General features: G+C 58.1%; 1 protein-coding gene across 5 annotated transcripts in view; it reads left to right on the plus strand.

The window, feature by feature from the left end:
• Positions 1-22,688, plus strand: part of TSC2 (TSC complex subunit 2) — a 42,245-nt gene that overhangs the window by 3,895 nt on the left and 15,662 nt on the right. For all 5 annotated transcript variants that reach the window (XM_017858364.1, XM_017858369.1, XM_017858367.1 and 2 more), the window contains exons 3-21: positions 2,034-2,144; positions 2,971-3,115; positions 3,700-3,817; positions 4,506-4,554; positions 4,953-5,078; positions 5,407-5,480; positions 6,921-7,047; positions 8,770-8,913; positions 10,241-10,378; positions 10,854-10,957; positions 11,327-11,408; positions 12,637-12,792; positions 13,597-13,713; positions 18,796-18,918; positions 19,777-19,883; positions 20,052-20,202; positions 20,510-20,632; positions 21,113-21,247; positions 22,466-22,655. In XM_017858364.1, the coding sequence (XP_017713853.1) occupies positions 2,034-2,144; positions 2,971-3,115; positions 3,700-3,817; positions 4,506-4,554; positions 4,953-5,078; positions 5,407-5,480; positions 6,921-7,047; positions 8,770-8,913; positions 10,241-10,378; positions 10,854-10,957; positions 11,327-11,408; positions 12,637-12,792; positions 13,597-13,713; positions 18,796-18,918; positions 19,777-19,883; positions 20,052-20,202; positions 20,510-20,632; positions 21,113-21,247; positions 22,466-22,655 (2,320 nt within the window). The remainder of the gene's footprint in view (positions 1-2,033; positions 2,145-2,970; positions 3,116-3,699; positions 3,818-4,505; positions 4,555-4,952; positions 5,079-5,406; positions 5,481-6,920; positions 7,048-8,769; positions 8,914-10,240; positions 10,379-10,853; positions 10,958-11,326; positions 11,409-12,636; positions 12,793-13,596; positions 13,714-18,795; positions 18,919-19,776; positions 19,884-20,051; positions 20,203-20,509; positions 20,633-21,112; positions 21,248-22,465; positions 22,656-22,688) is intronic.

The following is a 22,688-nucleotide window of genomic DNA, read 5'->3' on the forward strand; positions in this document are numbered from 1 at the left end:
AAAAAAAAAAAAAAAAAAAGAAGGAAGAGTTTGTAGTGGCCGATCGAAATGCATGCTCACTCGCCCTCTCCTATTATAAGTTCAGGCCAAGAAAAATCAAGAAGGGGTTCATTCCACAGAGAACAATTCTAGGCACGCTGGTCTTGGTGCCACTTTGGGAGGGTGACTGGTTGGTGGTATTGGTTGACCTTACGGACATAGAAATTTTTATTTTGGGCAAACATTGCCGTACTTTCCCGATGACCTGTGGACAGGACGAGAAGTGGTCATTTTGGGAGTGCAGGTTGCTGGTGGAGCACCTGAGGGCTCTGCCCTTGCCTTGCCCAGCATTTGTGTGTGGGAGAGTAGTGAGAAGACCTGGACCTCTCATGCTGAGATTTGCTAAGAGCAGAGTGATTGCTACCTCTGCAGCAGCTCATCTGAAACATGCTGGCCGCATGCTAGCAAGGATAAGTGTAAAGAATAGGTGTCCTTGGCCAGGCGCAGTAGCTCACACCTGTAATCCCAGCACTTTGGGAGGTCAAAGTGGATGGATCACCTGAGGTCAGGAGTTCGAGACCAGCCTGGCCAATATGACAAAACCCCGTTTCTACTAAAGATACAAAAATTAGCTGGGCATGGTATCGGGCACCTGTAATCCCAGCTACTCGGGAGGCTGAGGGAGGAGAATCGCTTAAACTCAGGAGGCAGAGGTTGCGGTGAGCTGAGATTGTGCCATTGCACTGCAGGCTGAGCAACAGAGCAAGACTTCATCTCAAAAAACAACAAAAAAAGAATAAGCGTCCTGCGTCCTGTTCTGAGAGTTGTTTGTGTGGGCCCGGGGCAGCCTGTGAGTAGATGAATAGGCCTCCGAGGCTGGGATGGTCCCGGGCCCTGTGTCCGTGCGTCTTTGCAGCTGAGGTTGCAACTGCAGGAGTACTGTCAATAGACAAAGGAGGTGAGAGTGCCAGTTGTCTTGAATTGATTGGGATGTTGGTCAGATGACTTCTAAAAGAACACGGCCATTTTGTTATTTGGTTAGAGACAAGGTCTCACTGTGTCACCCAGGCTGGGGTGCAGTGGCACAATCATGGCTCACTGCAGCCTCAACCTGCCAGGCTCACACGATCCTCCTCCTTTAGCCTCTCAGGTAGCTAGGACTACAGGCGTGTAGCACCACACCTGGCTAAGTTTTGTATTTTTTGTCGTGGCAGGGTCTCACTGTGTTGTGCAGGCTGGTCTGAAACTCCTGGCTGACGCGACCCTCTCCCCTTTGCCACCCCAAGTGCTGAGATTACAGGTGTGAGCCACTGCACTTGGCCAGAACATGGCTATTTTCGTTGCCCTCCTTAGAGGAGTAAGGCCAGGAGTGAGCCTGTGGTCTGAAAGCCGTGGCTGGTGGTTAATTTGGAGAAGAGAAGGTGGTGAGAGCCAGCCCAAAGCCCTGCCGAGTGAGACTGATTCTGGCAGCTTTAGGGAGCAGGGATGAGCACCCCACAGGCTGGGTGGCAGTTAGAGGAGGCAGATTTCAGCAAGCCACACGGCTCTCTTTCTCAGCAGGTCAGGCAGGCAGCAGAGGCTGGGCAGGGGCGTGGGGTCGAGGACCTGATGCTGGCGTGTTCACTAGAGGAAAGCCACAAGCAGGGATTCTGGGTCAGCTGCAGGCCTAGGGCTCAGTGTGCGCTTGTGGTTCTGAGACTGTCCCATGACTTCCTGTCAGCGTTCCGGCAGCTCTAGTGGGACTCCCTGCTGGTCCAGGTGAGGCCAGGATCGCTGCCCTGGCCTGCTGCTCTTCTCTCAGCCCCCAGTCTGTCACCTGGTGGGGGTTAAAGGGACGTGCTGGGGTTTGAGGCAGCTCTGAGCCATTCGTCCTCCCAAGCCTGTGGTCATCTCATGCTGCAGGAGACACAGGAGATACGAGCTTTAGAGGTGGGGCTCTAAGTCCCAAGCCCCCGTTGTTCCACCCTGTCCTTTGCTCACGGCACTGTTCCAGTTGTCGGGGCCAGGGTTCTTGGAGAGCACATCCTCACCGCTGTCCCCTCTGCTGGTGACAGCACGCAGTGGAAGCACTCTGGAAGGCGGTCGCGGATCTGCTGCAGCCAGAACGGCCGCTGGAGGCCCGGCACGCGGTGCTGGCTCTGCTGAAGGCCATCGTTCAGGGGCAGGTAAGCCCCGGGGTGACGCTGGGAGGGGTGACGTCAGGCCACCCACTGACTGTCCTGTCCCTGCTGGGCCGTGTTTGGACTCCTGCCTCAGTGAGTTGCTGGGCACAGGGTCTAGGGGCCGACGGGCTCTGGAGCTGGACGGCCTGTGGGGTCTCCTGTTGGCATGAGGTCTGTGTGACTGTGGCCACCCTGCCTCCTCGCCAGTAAACAGATGGTCGCTGCACTTTCCTCTCACGGGATGTTCTGGGGATCATGAGGCAGTTCTCGCAGAGTGCTGAGACCGTACCTGGCAGCTGGTGTGGGGCTGCGTGTTGTGTTGCCCTTGCACCCTTTCGGGGCTGCTGCCCTGCTCACTGCTTTCCAGCTGTGCTGGTCTTGGCTGGCCCTGAACACCCAGGCCTCTTGGTGTTCCTGCCTCCCCTGGTTGGCCACGTCCACTCCTTCATGTCCCAGCTGCTCAGAAGGGCCGTCCACTCTCACAGGCTCTCCGGGGCTTCCCCACTTAGGCTTTATCCTCAGTCTGTGAGCACAAGGCTGTCTGCCCTGGACCGAGTGCAGGGGTCGGGCAGGAGCTGTGTGGTCTCCTGCTCTGTGCCACCCGCTGTGCCAGGTCCCAACACACAGCTGTTGCTTCCCATCCACCAGTGCATCCAGCCCCCTGCCCTGAACACCACTGATGCTGCAGACCTGTCCCTTGCAGGGCGCTCCTGTGGGAAGGAGAGGGGACCAGGGCTGGAGTCCGGGCGCCCCTGCACTTCAGGGACTTCTTGTCAGCTGTGTGGGAGACGCTGGCAGGCTCTGCTGATCCTGTGGCTTTTGTCTTTAGGGCGAGCGTTTGGGGGTCCTCAGAGCCCTCTTCTTTAAGGTCATCAAGGATTACCCTTCCAACGAAGACCTCCACGAAAGGCTGGATGTTTTCAAGGCCCTCACAGACAATGGGAGACACATCACCTACTTGGAGGAAGAGCTAGGTGGGTGCCACATTGGGTGTGAGGTTTCTGGGATGGGAAGGACCTAGGGCTGGGGAGGGGCTGCAGTTCTCAGGGATGGCGGGTAGCGGGTATGCCCATGCTGCTGCCTGCACCTGGGCTCATCTGCGTGGCCTGAGTGGCCCCGAAGCACGTGTTAAGCCGGCCAGGTGCCCACCATCAGGTTTCCTGTCTGAGGTGACGTGGCTGGCTGCCAAGTGTGCACACATCTCCTCCGAGCAGCGCTCTGGTAGGGGTGGGGAACGCCCGGGAATCTGGTGATGTCGGTGTCTACCAGCCTTAGGTCAGGCCCTGAGTGTACGGCACACACTCCTGCTGCCGCCTCGGTGCAGACCCTCTGTGCAGCCCCAGGAGTGGTAGATCCTAGTGTCCATGCGTAGCCGGCCTGCCTGGGCTCCCCTGAGCCTCTTCGGGCCCAGTGCGTGGTCTGCCTGTTGCTGCCGGGGGACTGATGATGTGATTTCTGGCAGTGACGGGTTTGGACACACTCTCCTGCGTGGGGAGGTGGAGGTGAGTGGGATATGTAGATTCGGCACCCTCGCAAACCGCCGCCGTTTCTCCCCCAGCGGACTTTGTCCTGCAGTGGATGGATGTCGGCTTGTCCTCGGAATTCCTTCTGGTGCTGGTGAACTTGGTCAAATTCAACAGCTGCTACCTCGATGAGTACATCGCAAGGATGGTTCAGTAAGAAAATAATTGAGATCCTGTTCTGATAATGGTCCTAAGTTCAGCTCCGCAGTGAATAAAGTTGTTGAAACCACCAAAAAAATAGAGGTTGGGCTGGGCACAGTGGCTCACGCCTGTAATATCAGCACTTTGGGAGGCCGAGGCAGGCAGATCATGAGGCCAGGAGTTCGAGACCAGCCTGGCCAACATGGTGAAACCCCGTCTTTACTAAAAATACAAAAATTAGCCAGGCATGGTGGTGGGAGCGTGTAATCCCAGCTACTCAGAAGGCTGAGGCAGGAGAATCGTTTGAAATCGGAAGGCAGAGGTTACAGTGAGCGGAGATCGTGCCATTGCACTCCAGCCTGGGTGAAACTCCGTCTCAAAAAAAAAAACACAGGAAAAGTACGTAGCTGTCGCCTTTTTAGCCATCACCTAATGTCTTGGTTGTCTTTTTGTTGTTGCTCATTCAGAACATTGCACGAGATCTGTGCGGGCTGGGCCTCTGTCTCACGCACGCTGAACACCCAGCACCGAGAGCAGTGGCTGGCGCATAGCAGGCACCTGAGTGCTTGCTGGGTGGGTGGGACCCCCAGGGAGGATGAGCCGTGTGTGTTATTGGCATCATAGAGTGACTAAACCACAGCCCGTGGCGGCTCGGACCTCCAGGCCGCGCTGCCGGGACTGAGCTTGCTGCTCCCTGCAGGATGATCTGCCTGCTCTGCGTCCGGACTGCGTCCTCTGTGGACATAGAGGTCAGTGCCTCCCCTCCCCAGGGCTGGCCCCTTTCACCCTGGTTTCTGGGAGGCTGGGGCTTGGGGATTGAGCCCTGTGTGCCAGCTGCTGGTTGTGTGGCCCTGGGCAAGCTGCTCGATCTCTTTGAGCCTCAGGAGTCCTCCATGTAGGTCAGGATAGCCGGGCGCCTCCATGTGGAGTTGTAGCTCAGGGTGGATGACAGCATCGATGACCCACAGTGACAGGGATGTCAGGTGCTTCCCACATGCTCGCTCGCCTGGTGGCTTGGAGAGAGGCTGCTATGGCAGTGGGGAGAGGTGGCAGCACAGGCTGAAGGAGGTGGGAAGGAGGCCTGGGTGTCCTCTCCTGTGGGGAGGAGCTGGGTAGGACCGGCGTGAGCCATCTCCCTCTCCACCAGGTCTCCCTGCAGGTGCTGGATGCCGTGGTCTGCTACAACTGCCTGCCGGCTGAGAGCCTCCCGCTGTTCATCGTCACCCTCTGCCGCACCATCAACGTCAAGGAGCTCTGCGAGCCTTGCTGGAAGGTGGGGGTCTCTGAAACTGCTCTGGAAGGTTCCTGAGGGCACATGGACGGGACAAGGGCCATCTTGTCTCCCATGAATGGCTGTCTGATTCTTGGGGCAGCCAGACAATGGCCTGCTGAGGGACAGCCAGGGTCATTTTCCCAGTTTAGCTGAGGTTAGGGTTTTGGTGGCATTTTGAGAACCCTGCTGCCTCTGTATTTGGGAGGAGATGGTGGCGAGCTGGCTGGACCTTGGGTGGCTACAGGGCAGCAGCCAAGTGGGGCCAGCAGAGGGACTGGGGCTGGGGGCGAGGCTTGTGCCAGCCCCTGACATGCATGGTGTCTTGCAGCTGATGCGGAACCTCCTTGGCACCCACCTGGGCCACAGTGCCATCTACAACATGTGCCACCTCATGGAGGACAGGTGAGTGTGGTGGGCGGGGCGCAGGGCGGTGAGGCCAGCACGGCCCTCGGGGCGTCCCTGGTGTCCTTGCTGGGCACACACTGGCTTAGAGAAGCCTTGTCCTTTTGGGCAGCTGTTCCAGAGGCTGCCACTAGAGCGAAGCCCATGACTTCTAGGAGCGAGCCCCGGTCCTCTCCTTCCTCCAACAGAATATCCACACCCAGCTCAGTGCCTGCCCCACGCTCAGACGTCCTCCAGCGCACTCCCCCACGGCTTAGCCTGTTACAAGGCAAGGCTCGAGGTCTTGGCCTTGACGCTGCCCTTGCCCCTCACCCCCAGAGCCAGACTGTGGCCACTTCTGCTCCTTTAGCCCTGAGAGATGACTCAGCTCTGCGCATGCCCTGGCCTCCCACCCTTGCTGCCAGATCCCCTTCCTCCTGCTCTCCTGTATCCATCCACGCCTCCTGAAGCCCATTCCATGCAGCACCCGAGTGGCCTGTGTCACCCTTTGTCGGAAGCCAGATGACTCCCAGTGCCCTCAGGGTGCAAGCTCCTCCCATGGAACCAGCCCTGGGGCCCAGCCCTGCCTTAGCCCTTTTATCTCTCCCAGCCCTGCCTCACTCCTTCCCTCCATCCACGGAACCAGGCCCTGGGGCCCAGCCCTGCCTCAGCCCCTGCATCTCTCCTTCCCTCCATCCATGGAACCGGGTCCTGGGGGCCCAGCCCTGCCTCAGCCCCTGCATCTCTCCTTCCCTCCATCCATGGAACCAGGTCCTGGGGCCCAGCCCTGCCTCAGCCCCTGCATCTCTCCTTCCCTCCATCCATGGAACCAGGTCCTGGGGGCCCAGCTGTGCCTCAGCCCTGCCTCAGCCCCTGCATCTCTCCCTCCCTCCTCCCATAGAACCAGACCCTGGGTCCCAGCCTTGCCTCAGCCCTGCATCTCTCCTTTCCTCCGTCTTGCCTTCTCCCATCCACCAAGGGCTTGCGCATGTCCTGATTCCTCTTACTAGCAGGTTCTTCCACCTTTGCCGAGTTCCTCTGTTTCCTGAGGTCTTAGCGTGGTCACTAACTCCCCCACCTCCCTGAGTAGTTTTTGCCGTGGCTTTTCTTCTTGGCTGTGATTGGAGGAAGAGATTTTGTGTTTACCTGGGAGATGGTGTGGCTGGTGCCTGTCTCCCCCAGACTGTGAGGCTGTGGGCCATCCCTCTCACCGCGTTCCTGTCCCTGGCATGACCTGTAGCTCACAGCGTGGTCAGCAGTGATGGGCTGCCGCCTATGTGTGAGAGTGAACGAGAGCGTTACCGCTGGCCTCTGTTCCCTGCCCTTCCCCAGCAGTGCTCTGGCCCCCCAAGCACAGGGACCTCTGGGGCTGCTGTAGGAGCCTTGGCAGCCTCACACGTCCACGGCGGACCCTGGGCCAGAGCCCTGCTCACATTGTGTCTCTCTGGGGCACACTTTCAGAGCCTACATGGAGGACGCGCCCCTGCTGAGAGGAGCCGTGTTTTTTGTGGGCATGGCTCTCTGGGGAGCCCACCGGCTCTATTCTCTCAGGAACTCACCGACATCGGTGCTGCCATCATTTTACCAGGTAAGGCGGTTTCCGTGTGCAATGAGCTGGCAGGAACGGGAGAGCTCCCCTCAGGCCTGCCCACCCACCCCACCGGGGGTCCTGCTGCAGGGGGTGCCGTAGGCCTTTCCAGGTAGTTGCTTTGCAACTAGGGGTGAGGTTTGGGGCCCTGTGAAGGCTTTAGTCTTTTTTGTTTTTTTTTTTGAGAAGGAGCTCTGCTCTTTTTGCTTGGCTGACTGCAGTCTCCGCCTCCCAGTTCAAGTGATTCTGTTGCCTCAGCCTCCTGAGTAGCTGTGATTACAGGTGCCTGCCACCACACCTGGCTAATTTTGTGTTTTTACTAGAGACTGGGTTTCGCCATGTTGGCCAGGCTGGTGTCGAATTCCTGACTTCAAGTGATCCGCCCACCTCAGACCCCCAAAGTGCTGAGATTACAGGTGTGAGCCCCCATGCCTGGCCAAATACTTCATTCTGTCTCTTTTTTTTTTTTTTTTTTGGAGACAGAGTTTGTCTCTTGTTGCCCAGGCTGGAGTGCAATGGCGCGATCTCGGCTCGCTGCAACCTCCGCCTCCCCGGTTCAAGCAATTCTGCCTCTGCCTCCTGAGGAGCTGGGATTATCGGTGCCTGCCACAATGCCTGGCTAATGGTTTTTTTTTTTGAGACGGAGTTTCGCTCTTGTTGCCCAGGCTGGAGTGTAATGGTGCGATCTTGGCTCAGTGCAACCTCTGCCTCCTGAGTAGCTGGGGTTACAGGCATGCTCCACTATGCACAGCTCATTTTGTATTTTTAGTAGAGACGGGGTTTCTCCGTGTTGGTCTCGAACTCCTGACCTCAGGTAATCCGCCAGTGTCGGCCTCCCAAAGTGCTGGGATTACAGGTGTGAGCCACTGCGGCTGGCCAAGGCTAATGTTTTTGTAATTTTGGTAGATATGGGGTTTCACCATGTTGGTCAGACTGGTCTTGAACTCCTGAGCTCAGGTGATCCACCCGCCTTGGCCTCCCAAAGTGCTGAGATTATAGGCGTGAGCCACTGCGCCCGGCCCAAAGGCTTTATTCTCAAGCAAACCTTATATCTTGCGAGTTGCACCTTCTGGAGTTGGCAGTGGAGGGGCGAGTGCTGCCTCTGGGGTGGCCATTCTCTTGCTGTTGGTGGTGCTGTTTTGTTGAGTGCTGATCTTGCCCTGTCTCTGCAGTGGCGCCTGGCACAGATGCCGGTGTATAGCTTCAGTTTCCGTGCTCTGATGACAGGGTGCTTTTCGTGTCTGTCCTCGTTCGGTGCTCACAGCTCCCTGGAGGGTGGGGCGAGCGCACTGTCCTGGTTTTACAGTGATGGGCTGTGGTGCGGATCACAGGGCTTTCCTGATTCTCTGCTCTCCCTGCTACACTCCTCCCGTAGAGGGGCTGGGGAGATGTTGTCTTTGTGCTCAGCTTGCAACAGAACTCAGGGCAGCTTTCAGGTGCTGCTGCGCTGGCCCACCGGGTGCCTAGGATTCAGTTGCTGGTCTATCCGAGTCAGGGACTTTGCAGGCAGGCGTGGGATGGGGCCCTGTCTGGGTCCTGACTGTGCTGGAGCATGTAGAAACTCCTCCTGGGCGCCCCACATGCTGTTCTGTGGCCCCGATGCATGTGTGGTGGGCACTGTGGCCTCAGGTGTGCTACTCCCGGTCCCAAGGGTGACTGGGAGGGCGTCCCACAGTGAGCAAGCAGCTCTGACCCTGTGTGCTGGCCGGGCTCATGTTCCAGGCCATGGCATGTCCGAACGAGGTGGTGTCCTATGAGATCGTCCTGTCCATCACCAGGCTCATCAAGAAGTATAGGAAGGAGCTCCAGGTGGTGACGTGGGACATTCTGCTGAACATCATCGAACGGCTCCTTCAGCAGCTCCAGGTGGGGTGGGGGCGGGAGCTCCAGGGAGCACCGGGACCCCAGACAGGCAGGCTTGGCCCACTTGGAAGATGGTACCTTGGGCCCCATCTCTGGTGGTCCCACAGAGACTGCTGGAACCATGTTCTCTGGGGATTCACAGTGTTGCGCATCCACCTTCCACTGCAGACAGATCTGATTTTTCCAGACGTGCTGCATCATTTTGGCCCCAGACAGGAATATGCAGTAGGTGAGCCGGGGCTGGGCCACTGTTGCCCACAGTCTGCAGAGTGACCTGCAGGCCACCTTCATGGCCTGAGTGGGCCCCGGCACAGTTCCCAGAGGGATGCCAGTGTGGCTTTGGCGTGACTTTGGAGGACCGCATTAGTCGAGTCTGCTAACCACAGCTTTTTTTTTTTTTTTTTTTTGAGATGGAGTCTCGCTCTGCTGCCCAGGCTGGAGTGCAGTGGCCGGATCTCAGCTCACTGCAAGCTCTGCCTCCCGGGTTTACGCCATTCTCCTGCCTCAGCCTCCCGAGGAGCTGGGACTGCAGGCGCCCACCACCTCGCCCGGCTAGTTTTTTGTATTTTTTAGTAGAGACGGGGTTTCACCGTGTTCGCCAGGATGGTCTCGATCTCCCGACCTCGTGATCTGCCCGTCTTGGCCTCCCAAAGTGCTGGGATTACGGCTTGAGCCACCGCGCCCGGCCGCTAACCGCAGCTTTAAGGAGGACTCCACAGCCACACAGGCTCATCAGCACGGGGTCCTGGGGAGGCGAGGCTGGTATCCAGCAGCCTCACAACTGTGCCTTTTCCCAGAGCCTGGGGTGGGCGATGTACAGGAAGACAGCTATGGGAAGGGAGGCTGGGACTTAGCAGGGACTGAAGTCCTCTCAGGGCCTGTCGCTGGGCCAGAGCATTGTCCCTGACCACTGGCCAGAGGATGCTGCAGCACTGAGTGGCAATGGCAGAGGCCATAGCCTGGGGCTTCTAGAAGAGGCTGGACTGGGGAGAGGCAAGAAAGACTTGTAGTTGTGGCTACTCTTGGCCCTCCTGCCCGAGCTTCCTTCTTGGCCCAGCTGCGTGGGCACAGCCAGGATTCCCTGGGGGTGGGGTACGGGCAGGAACAGCAGCTGCCGTCACAGCTACTGTGGCCTCTGGAGAGGATCTGGGGGGTATCTCAACCCATGCAGCCCAGAGTGGCCTGAGAGGGCCGGGGGCACCCCATGCGGCCCGGTGTAGCGTGAGAGGGCTGAGGGCGTCCTCCTGCGGCGGGTGCGTAGCCAGGCCTCTGGTGCCGAGTCCCTGCTGGGAGTAGAAGTCAGCCTGTGTCATGGTTCCTGGTACTGCAGACCTTGGACAGCCCGGAGCTCAAGACCATCGTCCATGACCTGCTGACCACGGTGGAGGAGCTGTGTGACCAGAATGAGTTCCACGGGTCTCAGGAGAGATACTTTGAACTGGTGGAGAGATGTGCAGACCAGAGACCTGTGAGACCCCTTCCTGGGTGGGGCCTTTGGGCTTTGGCTGGTGAGGAGGGGCCGGGTGCTGGGTGAAGTGCAGCTTTCTGAGCCTCGGATTTCCTGGTTTCTGCACTCGGGCAGGGAAGGCTGCTGGGGCGCTGGCGGGCGGAGCGTGTTTGCTAACAAGTGCGGTGTCAGCCCACCCGTCGGTTTCCTCCCACCTATGTGGAGGAAGCTTCTGTCCGGCTCCGTGGAGTCCTGTGGCTCCCAGGCGGGTGCAGGCATTTTGCCAGGAACACTCAGCTTAGGACCCAGGCTTTTCCATGGGTTTGGACGCGCGTCTTCCCCACTGCCAGCAGTGCCTTTGTGGCTGTGGGCTGTGGGCTGCAGGCTGTGACGCAGCTGGGCTCTGACAGCAAACTGGCCTCTCAGCCTGCAGCCCAGTGTGGAGAAGGGGAGCGCCGGAGGGGCAGAGGGGCAACACAGGCTCTTCTTTTGACAGGAGTCCTCCCTCCTGAACCTGATCTCCTATAGAGCACAGTCCATTCACCCGGCCAAGGACGGCTGGATTCAGAACCTGCAGGCGCTGATGGAGAGATTCTTCAGGTAGGGCGTCCTCTGCAGCCTTGCCTGGCACCTGGAGCCTGGCCCTGTCTCTGTCTGGGGCCCACCGGGGCTGGGTCTCAGGATGCCCGATGAGCAGGGTCCCCGTCTCTGCCTCTGGAGAGCCCCGGCTCTGGGTGAGCAGGTGCTAGCTTGCTTTCCCGTCCAGCAGGACGTCCTCTCATGACGCCACTGGGCTGCCTCCTATAGGGGGTGGTCTAGAGAGACACGTCCTGGGAGGCAGAACTCTGTGCCCTGTGTGCCTGGATGCGGGAGGACCCAGAGTCGGGCTGGCCTGTGCCAGGCGGACAGGCTGGTGCGGGGCTGTGGCCGGGCACTCCCCACCCGCCCCAGCAGGCTGCTGTCCCACAGGAGCGAGTCCCGAGGTGCCGTACGCATCAAGGTCCTGGATGTGCTGTCCTTTGTGCTGCTCATCAACAGGCAGTTCTACGAGGTGCGTGTCCAGGGCGGCCGCACTGGGGGCTCAAGGCTGTTTTTCCATGGGGTGGGCTGTCTCCCTTGCGCACACGCTCCCACAGAGCCGGGCTCTGCCTGGGACTTCGGTCCTGCCGAGCCCTCTGCAGCCCCCCAGTGTGGTCTGTTTACCCCTGTTCATTCGCTGGCTTGCTCATCCTGGGCGCCTCTGCCAGGACTTGACACGTGGCCAAGTAGCAAGGAAGGCACAGTGCCTGCCCTCAGGGAGCTCCAGCCGGGTTGTCACCGAAGACAGGAGCCTTTTAAGAATTCTGTTCAAGTTCATTTAGATCAGTCTCGCATGGGGACGTTGTCTTCTGTTTCTGTCGTGACGTTCACCCTGTGCACCTGGCCTGATCGCCAGCCCTGCCTGGTCTCTCTCCTCTGTGGGCTCTCCCTCTCCACTCTCTCCTCTGGGAGCTCTGTGGCCCCAGGCCCACCTTCCTTGAGAGACATTTGTGTGCCTGCCAGCCATACCCCTTTCCCAGGAGGCGCAGCTTAGCTCTGAGACTGTCCCTTCCCACCGCACCCCTCCCTGCAGCCTCGCAGTCCTGCCCTCCTGAGAGCTGCCCGCTCTGCTCCTCTCCCCAGCCTCCACTGTCCTTGAATTGCCCTTTTCTGGGCATTGCAATCCCGCTTCCCATCTGATGGAGCTAAGGGCTGCCTCCCGGAAGTTCCTCTGGGTCCTCTGGCTTCTCTCATCAGGGCTGGTCTTGTCCTGGTCTCTGTTACTGTGGAACTTTTTACCTGCTTCTGTGAAAACTCACGCTGTCCCCAGCACAGCACGCACACACACACGCACACTCACACATGCACGCACAGGTGCACACACCCACGCATGCATACACCACACGCACTCACCCTCTCACACGCACGCACAGCACCATGTGGGAGGGGTTCTCGGCTGTGACGGTGAAGGGCAGGGCCTCACCTCAGCTGCTCCTTGTGAGTCGTGGGCCCCGTGCCTGTGCCGGGTCGCCCTGCGGTGCTCACCAGCCTTCTGAACGAGGAACTGGACAGGATCCCTGGGAAAGGGCCCTGGGGTCTCTGAGTCACGCTCAGCGGGGGCTTGTGCTCCCTGCCCAGCTGTGCTGAAGGCCTGAGGGACATGTCCGCTGGTTCCAGGTTGGTTCCTGAGGAATTGGAAGTGTCACGAGATGTGGCTCTTGCTGGGCTGGTGCTCACTGGCCTCCCTTGTGCCTGTGCAGGAGGAGCTGATTAACTCAGTGGTCATCTCTCAGCTCTCCCACATCCCCGAGGATAAAGACCACCAGGTCCGAAAGCTGGCCACCCAGTTGCTAGTGGACCTGGCAGAGGGCTGCCACACACACCACTTCAACAGCCTGCTGGACATCATCGAGAAGGTGAGAGCTGTTGCACCCAGGGATGGGTGCTAGGGTGCCAGAGCTCCATGGGCAGAAATGGTCTCTGGGCCGTCTGTCCCCTTCTTCGAGTGACTGGACAGCTGTCTGCGTAGGTGAGGCTCCCCTCCCTGGAGGATGGGTGTCCCGAGGCCTTTGCAGGGCCTGCCACTGCTGGTTTGTGTCCCGACTGAAAGTCCTGGACCTGGGTGTCCTGTCGCACTCTGGGGCAGCTGGTCTGGGCCTCCTGGACCCACGCTGGAGCCCAGACCTGGGGCCGGGGCTTTGGCCTGCCATCCTTCCTGCCCAGCCAATAGCTTGCTCTTTGATTTTCAGGTGCATTTTGGTTTCTGCACAGTCACTCGGGTATAAAGGGTATCTTTGCTTTTGAGAAATAAAGATGAAGGGTGGGCACAGTGGCTTACGCCTGTAATCCCAGCAGTTTGGGAGGCCGAGGCGGGTGGATGCCTTAAGGTCAGGAGATCAAGACCAGCCTGGCGAACATGGTGAAATCCCGTCTCTACTAAAAATACAAAAACTAGCCATGCGTGGTGGCGGGCGCCTGTAATCCCAGCTGCTCGGGAGGCTGAGGCAGGAGAATCGCTTGAACCTGGGAGGTGAAGGTTGGAGTGAACCCAGATTCTGCCACTGTACTTCAGCCTGGGCGACAGAGCAAGGCTCCGTCTCAAAAAAAAAAAAAAAAAAAAAAAAAAAAAAAGAGAAGGTGTTCGTGGTAGAAAGTGTTCTGACGGCTGTTGCCGCAGAGATCTGTGAGCCTGCATGTAAGTCCTGGCCTTCTCTTTAAAGGTGATGGCCCGCTCCCTCTCCCCACCCCCAGAGCTGGAAGAAAGGGATGTGGCCGCGTACTCGGCCTCCTTGGAGGATGTGAAGACAGCTGTCCTGGGGCTTCTGGTCATCCTTCAGGTGGGTGTCTGCAGGAGGCCTCTGCGCCCTGGCGTGTGGCTGGCTGTTGTCCACCAGCTGCATCTGCGTTGTGTTGGAGTCTCCCCAGCGGGAGCCGGGCCCTGCCTGGGTTTGCTGAGGGTGCAGTGGTCCCGGCAGGCAGCGGAAGCTTCCTGCTCTTGTGGAGGGATGGAAGGAGATCCTGTTGCTTGCCTCTCCTGGTCACAGCAGGGATGTGAGAGGCCCTGTTCTACGCACTGAGCAGAGCCTGTCTGTGTGCTCCTGAGTCAGGGCCGGGACCATGTGCCATCCTGTGCACCCAGCACAGCACCTGGGAAGTAAGGGTGGCCTTCCATTCCCGCCCTGCAGTCTGTTTAGTATTTGCAGCTGTTTTGTTGAGGTTTGATTCACATATCATGCAATTTACCCATTCACAGTGAACAATTCAATGGTTTTCAGTAAATTCACAGAACTCTGTAGCCATCCGCACAGTCAGCTTGAGAACCTCCTGAGCATGCCAGTAGTACACGCTCCCATCCCCTGTTGCTCCCTTACCCCCAGGTACCACCAAGCTGTTTCCTGCCTGTGTGGATTTGCCTACTCTGAACATTTCATGGAAGTGGAGTCACACACAATTCATCCACAAGATGTTGGATGGCAGAACAATTTCCTGTCTTGTGACTGGATTGTTGCATCCAGCGCAATGCATCCAGGCCCATCTAGGTTATGGCAACTGTCGGTGCTTCCCTCCTTTTCACGGCTGAGTAGTAGTCCATCATCTGGAGGCAGCGCACTTTGTCTATTTGCTTCTCCATTGGTGGACATTTGGCCTGTGTCCGCCTGGCAGCTGCGGTGTTGGTGCTGCTGTGAACCGTCTCCTGTGAGGGCTCTGCCTGCATGTTCACTTCGCCTGGGTCAGCACCTGGGAGCGGATTGTTGGGCCCTAGGTTTAGTCTGCACGTGATGTTTCTAGATGGTACCAGGCTGTTTTCCACTGGTGCTATGCCATTTTCCATCCACTCGAGCAGCATGTAAGGGTTCTGATTCATCTTTTTTTTTTTGATGCAGTCTCACTCTGTCGCCCAGGCTGGAGCGCAGTGGCGTGATCTTGGCTCACTGCATCCTTCATCTCTTAGGGTTCAGGCAATTCTCCTGCCTCAGCCTCCCGAGTATCTGGGACTACAGGCGCCCACCAACACACTCAGCTAATTGTTTGTATTATTAGTAGAGACTGGGTTTCACCATGTTGGCCAGGCTGGTCTCCAACTCCTGACCTCAGGTGATCCGCCTGCCTCAGCCTCCCATAGTGCTGGGATGACAGGCGTGAGCCCCCGCGCCCACCCTACCTCTAGTTTTCAAAGCCTCACAGCATCACTGAGGGGTGATTGTCAGTGTCAGTATTGTGTAAAATACAACGTTTGAATCAGTTTGCTCAAAAGCTCATCCATAAGATGTTGAATGGTAGAACCATTTCCTGTCGTGTTTATATGTCATGGTGTTTTATTTCTTGCCATGGAATTTTAAAGTGGTGATTAATTTTTTATTATTATTAATATTTTGAGATAAGATCTCACTCTTGTCACCCAGGCTGGGGTGCAGTGCTGTGATCATAGCTTACTGCACCTTCGAACTCCTGTGCTCAAGTGATTGTCCTGCCTCAGCCTCCCAAGTAGCTGCGACCATAGGCACATGTCACACACCTGGCTGATGTTTTCATTTTTGGTAGAGATGGGGTCTTGCTGTGTTGCCCAGGCTGGCATCAACCTCCTGGCCTCAAACAATTCTCCCACCATAGCCTTCCAAAGTGCTGGGATTTCAGGCGTGAGCCACCACGCCTGGCCGTGGTGTTTGATTAAAAACCAGGCCTCTGGCTGGGCGCGGTGGCTCACACCAGTAATCCCAGCACTTTGGGAGGCCGAGGCAGGTGGATCACGAGGTCAGGAGATCGAGACCATCCTGGCTAACATGGTGAAACCCGTCTCTACTAAAAGTACAAAAAATTAGCCGGGCGTGGTGGTGGGCACCTGTAGTCCCAGCTACTTGGGAGGCTGAGGCAGGAGAATGGCGTGAAGCTGGGAGGCGGAGCTTGCAGTGAGCCGAGATCGTGCCACTGTACTCCAGCCTGGGCGACAGAGAGAGACTCTGTCTCAAAAAAAAAAAAAAAAACCAGGCATCTGCCGGGTGTGGTGGCTCATGCCTGTAATCCCAGCACTTTGGGAGGCTGAGGTGGGTGGATCACCTGACTTTGGGAGTTCAAAACCAGCCTGACCAGCATAGAGAAACCCCATCTCTACTAAAAGTACAAAATGAGCCAGTCATGGTGGAGGATGCCTGTAATCCCAGCTACTCGGGAAGCTGAGGCAGGAGAATCACTTGAACCCATGAGGCAGAGGTTGCGGTGAGCCCAGATCACACCGTTGCACTCCAGCCTGGACAACAAGAGTGAAACAACATCTCAAAACAAAACAAAACGAAAACAGGCATCTCAGACCTCCTTGGTGTCTCATCCACACGAGCACCATGCTCTTTACTGACTGGTTGGGAAGGGGTGTGCTGGGCTGTGGGGGCCTATGGCCTGGAAGAACTGAGAACTTTCTTGCTTCTGCAGAGGGAAGGAAAAAGGTTCTGTTGCCCTTACTTGGAACTCCAGCCCTGGAGGCCTGAGGGTCTGGGCCGTAGAACTGAGGTATTTCCTAACTGAGGCAAAGTCCTGGTTTTGGCTGTTTTCATTTCTTTATTTTTTTGAGACAGTTTCACCACTATGTCACTGGAGTGCAGTGGCCGGATCTCACCTCACTGCAACCTCTGCCTCCCGGGTTTAAGCAATTCTCCTGCCTCGGCCTCCCGAGTAGCTGGGACTACAGGCACCTGCCACCACACCTGGCTAATTTTTGTATTTTTAGTAGAGACAGGGTTTCAGCATGTTGGCCAGGCTGGTCTCGAACTCCTGACCTCAAGTGATCCACCCAACCCAGACTCCCAAAGTGTTGGGATTATAGGCATGAGCCATCGTGCCTGGCCTGTTTTCATTTCTTTTGTTATTGAAAAGTAACACAGTTGACTGTTGAACAGTATGGAGCTGGGGGTGCCGGTCCATGTGCAGGTGAAAATCCCCATCTAACTTTTGACTCCCCGGAAACTTTACCAACAGCCCTCTGTTGACTAGAAGCCTTGCCGATAACAGTCGATTCACGTACAGTTTGTATGTTTTATGTGTTATATTCTGTGTTTTTACAGTGAAGTAAGCTACAGAAAAGCAAATGCTATTAAGATGCTGGGCATTGTGGCTCACACCTGTAATCCCAGCCCTTTGGGAGGCCAAGGCAGGCAGATCACGAGGTCAGGACTTCAAGACCAGCCTGACCAACATGGTGAAACCATGTCTCTACTAAAAATACAAAAATTAGCTGGACGTGGTGGCGTGCACCTGTCATCCCAGCTACTTGGGAGGCTGAGGCGGGGGAATCGCTTGAACCCGGGAGGTGGAGGTTACAGTGAGCTGAGATCGCACCACTGCACTCCTGCCTGGGCGACAGAGCAAGACTGCGTCTCAAAATGAAAAAAATCATAAGGAAGGAAAATACATTTCCTATTCCTTAAGTGGAAGTGGCTCATCACCACGGTCTTCGTTCTTGTCATCCTCATGTTGAGGGGCTGAGGAGGAAGGGGAGGAGACGCGTGGTCTTGCTCTCTCGGATGGGAGAGGTGGAAGAAAATTGGCATGTAAGTGATCACTAAGGCCAGCCTCCTGCTGTTCAAGGGTCAGCGAGTTTGATTCCCCTTTTCCTGCCTGCCCAGTGGGCTCAGCAGGGCAGCACCTGCTGTTGCTCCCGTGTGGCCTTCCTGGAGTTGGGGGTGCCAGGCACTGTGTGAACCCCCACCTCCACCTCTTTTTTCTCCAAGGCAGGGATATTGCTTTTATGTCATAATATTTTGAGACAGGGAGAAACTGTTAATCATTTAATCATTTTTTTTTTTTTTTTTTTTTAAGATGGAGACTCACTCTGTTGCCCAGGCTGGAGTGCAGTGGCACGATCTTGGTTCACTGCAACCTCTGTCTCCCGGGTTCAAGCAGTTCTCCTGCCTCAGCCTCCCAAGTAGCTAGGATTACAGGCATGCACCACCATGCCTGGCTAATTTTTTTTTTTTTTTTTTTGAGACAGAGTCTTGCTCTGTCATCTAGGCTGGAGTGCAATGGCGCGATCTCGGCTCACTGCAAGCTCCGCCTCCCGTGTTCGTGCCATTCTCCTGCCTCAGCCTCCCAAGTAGCTAGGATTACAGGCACCGGCCACCACGCCCGGCTAATTTTATTGTTTTTAGTAGTGACGGGGTTTCAGCATGTTAGCCAGGATGGTCTCGATCTCCTGACCTCGTGATCCGCCTGCCTCAGCCTCCCAAAGTGCTGGGATTCCAGGCGTGAGCCACTGCGTCTGGGCTAATTTTGTATTTTTAGTAGAGGTGGGGTTTCTGCATGTTGGTCAGGCTGGTCTTGAACTCCTGACCTCGTGATCCGCCCACCTCAGCCTCCCAAAGTGCTGGGATTACAGGCGTGAGCCATCACACCTGGCCTCAGTCATTTCTTTAAATGATTGTTTAATCATTTAAAGGTGTTAATCGTTTCTTTAAAAGAGTAACAGTGTAAGTTTTGTAAATGCTACCACTCACCTCCTGAGTGGGCGGGATTTCCCCTGGCTCCTGCTGGCCCCGGCCCCAGGGTTGCTGGAGGCAGCAGGTGCTCTCACACCTTGCCTCACCTGTCAGGGAGGTTCCCTTGGCGTTTTGGGAAGGGCTGCCTACACCTGGGATCGCCCCTGCAGCGCACACCCCCCGCCCTATTCTGCCCCTCTGACATGCAGCTGGCGCTTCTCCATGGCTGACTCTTCCTCACCTGTTGATCGTTGCCCTGATGAGATGGGCACGAGGTTGGGTTTTACTTTTTCCAGCTGTGGAGAGAGAGCCCTGGTGGTCCTGGGTTTGGGGGTCATGTGTTTTCAAGTACGCGCTCTAGACAGGCCGTCCTGGCCCCTGCCCCCGGACAAGGTGCTGTCTTAGGGCTGCGTTTTCAGCCCCTGCACCGTGGTGAGCTGCATCCTCTCTCTGCAGACCAAGCTGTACACCCTGCCTGCGAGCCATGCCACGCGCGTTTATGAGATGCTGGTCAGCCACATTCAGCTACACTACAAGCACAGCTACACCCTGCCAATCGCCAGCAGCATCCGGCTGCAGGTATGGTGGCCTGCGGTGGGCAGCCAGTTCCTGGGGGCCCAGCCAGGTGTCCCCATCTCAGCAGGTGCAGTTCATGGAAGCTGCAGAGACAGCCCCAGGATGGGGCCTCAGCTGACCGTCCCTCCTCTGCACCCACTGTGGCCGCAGCCTTCCCGGCCCTGCTGTCCTTCCCGCTGCCTGCAGTCCACGCATCTGTGGCCTGTCACTCTAAGCCGCACGGTGGCATAGGTTGGGGCAGAGAAAAGGAAGCACGGCGACTTCCGGGGCAGTGCATGGCCCTGACGCTCCTGATGCTGCAGAATCTGTGAAGGACCTGCAGTAGAGGGCTGGGCAGGTGGGCAGCAGGGGCAGGTGGGCAGCAGGGGCAGGGCTGTGAGGGCAGGGCTGGAGCAACTGCGCTGAGTTTGTCCTGCGGATGTTGGCACCAGGCTGAGCAGAGGTGACTGGGATGGGAGCCCTCCCTCCTAGAGCAGGTGCTCTCTGGGGCCACCCCTGTGACCTCAGAGTCCTGTTCAGCCTGTGAATGGAAGAAGTGGCAGGGCTGGAAGCTGAGCTCCGCTTTCTGGCAGTTGAGGGCGTGTGGTGCTGCCAGAGGAGCAAGGCGCCCGTCTCCTCCATCCCAGGCGGGCCCAGCTGTGGTGGTGGGGACACCAGGCTCTGTGAGCTCTGAGGCAAGCAGGGAGGGAAGAGGCTGTAGGTGCTGGGCCTCCGGTGTCACCAGGACAGCGTGTGTCTGTGTTGGGACGTGGGTGTGTGCACATCAGCAGGTGGCTTTTTCTGAGTGCCATGTGGTGCCGGACATGGGTCTGAGCCTCTGCATGAGCCTGGCTCTGGATTTCACTGTCCTCTCCCTGACAGGCCTTTGACTTCCTGTTGCTGCTGCGGGCCGACTCACTGCACCGCCTCGGCCTGCCCAACAAGGATGGGGTCGTGCGGTTCAGCCCCTACTGCGTCTGCGACTACATGTACGCGGGACCTCCCCCCCGGCCCATGAGGCTCAGGGCGTCAGAGGCGCTGGGGCCATGGTGGCAGCTGGTTGCGTGTCTGAGGGACGTCGCAGGGTTGGGAGGAACCGAGTCTGTTCTGTTCCTTCTGTGGGGACTTGGCCTCAGCTGCTTCTCTTGCTTCTCCAGGGAGCCAGAGAGAGGCTCTGAGAAGAAGGCCGGCGGCCCCCTTTCTCCTCCCACAGGGCCACCTGGCCCGGCGCCTGCAGGCCCGGCCGTGCGGCTGGGCTTCCTGCCCTACTCCCTGCTCTTCCGCGTCCTGCTGCAGTGCTTGAAGCAGGTGAGTGGGGCCAGGCAAGGACTATCCGTCTCACGTTGGGCCGGGAGGACAGGGAGCCGCTCCCTGGCTGCTAGGTCTCCCTCCCTGCCTGGCCTGTGGAGGGCAACCGTCCCTCAGAGCTGACCCTTCCCCCTTCGCTGAGCAGCTGCAGGAACACAGGTCTGTGCTGGGCAGGCTCCTCCTGGGTGAGAACGGGGCTCCGGGGCCCTTGCTGCCGTCCAGCCACAAGCAGAGCCTCAGATGCTGGGCTTCCACCTCTGTCTCCAGGGTCCAGAAGGCCCTGTCCTGACGCCTCCTCTCCTTGCAGGAGTCTGACTGGAAGGTGCTGAAGCTGGTTCTGGGCAGGCTGCCTGAGTCCCTGCGCTACAAAGTACTCATCTTTACCTCCCCTTGCAGTGTGGACCAGCTATGCTCTGCTCTCTGCTCCATGGTAGCGTGGCCGGCCTGGGGTTGGGGTGGGGGACGCGGTAGGATTCTTCCCCAAAAGACTGCAAGCCTCTGGGCAGAGCAAGTGAGACCCTCCGGGCTGGGGCTCCATTTCCCTCAGACTCAGCTGCACTCTGAAGCAGACTGTGCCTTTGGCAGGGTGGAGGGACCCCTGCCCCCACTTGTAGCTTTTGGGACCGACGTCAGAGGTTCCCTAGCCAAGGGCATGTCCCTGAGTGTGGATGTCTCTTGTCCTTTTCCTAAGCGGGGCTCCCATGCTGTTCACATCGCATTCCTGGTGTGTTCCTTGGCAGACACTCCCACCACTCTGAAAGGGAGACCCTTCCTAGGAGGGAGGCAGGAAGGCTCCCCAACCCCTTGGCCCCCTTTCCTGGGCCTGCGTTCCCAGGGCCTCCCCGGCCCCTCTGGCAACCCCATGATGTGGCTGCTGTGGAGGGGTTTCATGCCTGGATTTGGTCATCAGCTTTCAGGCCCAAAGACACTGGAGCGGCTCCGAGGCGCCCCGGAAGGCTTCTCCAGAACTGACCTGCACCTGGCTGTGGTTCCAGTGCTGACAGCATTAATCTCTTACCATAACTACCTGGACAAAACCAAACAGGTAGGAGGTCAGAGCAGGATAGGCCAGCTTGGTGGGGTCTGGGATTCCAGGGCTTGGCCCAGGCAGGCCCCACATTTTTCTCATAAATGGGTTTCTGCCAGGCCAGTGGTGAGCTGGCTCTGCTTCCCCAGCTGGCTGCCAGGTGCCCAGCGTGGGGGCATCTGATTCCCCCGGTGCTGCTAGCTCTCTCTGAGGCCTGGGAGCCCTCCAGTGTTCCCGTCTACCCCGACAGCGTCTCTGCTCCCTGCGGAGTGCTGCCTGGCTTGTCCCTGCTGTCCCGTGGGGCAGGTGGCCATGCGGGAGCTGGGCTGGTTCTGAGGTGCAGGGTGGGCAGGCCAGAGGCCCTGGCTTCTGCCTCCCTCCACACCCACCATCAGGTGCTGGAAACTCACAGAGGCACTGTGCCTTCACCCGCGATCTGCCTCAGGTCCCCCATCCCAGTCGCATTCCTCCACACCTCTCTTTGACATGGCCCTCCAGGATGAGGAGCTGGCATCCTAGAGATTCTGGCTCGCACTCAGGGCCATGCCCACCAGGAGCTGAGACTCGGCCCATCTGTGCCCCAGGCCTCAGCTCCTGACGGAGGCCCTGTGGGGAGCTGATGTCGGGTTCCTACCCCTCAGGCTCAGCCCCACCGTATTGGGCCACTTCAGCCCCTCTGAGAGGCTCCCCAGGTCCTCACAGGTCTTGCCCCAAAGCATAGCCAGCCTTGCTGGGCTGCAGGTTCTGAGGCCTTACTGGCCCACAGTGTATCCGGCTGTGGTCCCAAAGGCCGGCTTTGGGAAACGGAAGCTGTTCCCGGGACGCTGCCTGGCAGGCCATCTGGCCCCAGGCTCTGCCCGAGTGCCGCTCATCTGCTGCTGTCCTCATGGAAGACACTGCCCAGGGCTGGTGTGGGATCTGGCGGCCTCGCCACTTCAGGCAGCGCAGCCCCTTGCCACAGAGCCAGCCTGTTAGGGCCCCAGAAGCAGGGGATGAGATCCCAGTGTGTCTGGGTTCTGTTGGCCTATGGGATGGGGTCGGAATGCAACTGACCGGAGCAGTCTGCTGTGCAGAGTCTGCTCTTGAAGCTCCGCGCCGGCGGCTCTGCCCCACAGGCATTCAGGGACTTCCTAAGCCTTGGCCCTTCTCCCGGTGGAGCACTCGAGGTGGGTGAGAGGGAGGCGAGGCTCCCTCTGCTGCGGGCGGGTGGGGCTTGAGGCGCCCTGTCTCCTGCAGCGCGAGATGGTCTACTGCCTGGAGCAGGGCCTCATCCACCGCTGTGCCAGCCAGTGCGTCGTCGCCTTGTCCATCTGCAGCGTGGAGATGCCTGACATCATGATCAAGGCGCTGCCCGTCCTGGTGGTGAAGCTCACGCACATCTCGGCCACAGCCAGCATGGCCGTCCCGCTGCTGGAGTTCCTGTCCAGTGAGTCCCCGCCCCGCCTGCACACGTGCCTCT

This window comes from Rhinopithecus bieti, unplaced genomic scaffold (assembly GCF_001698545.2).
Source record: "Rhinopithecus bieti isolate Rb0 unplaced genomic scaffold, ASM169854v2 scaffold_47707, whole genome shotgun sequence".
Classification (NCBI taxonomy): Eukaryota; Metazoa; Chordata; class Mammalia; order Primates; family Cercopithecidae; genus Rhinopithecus; species Rhinopithecus bieti.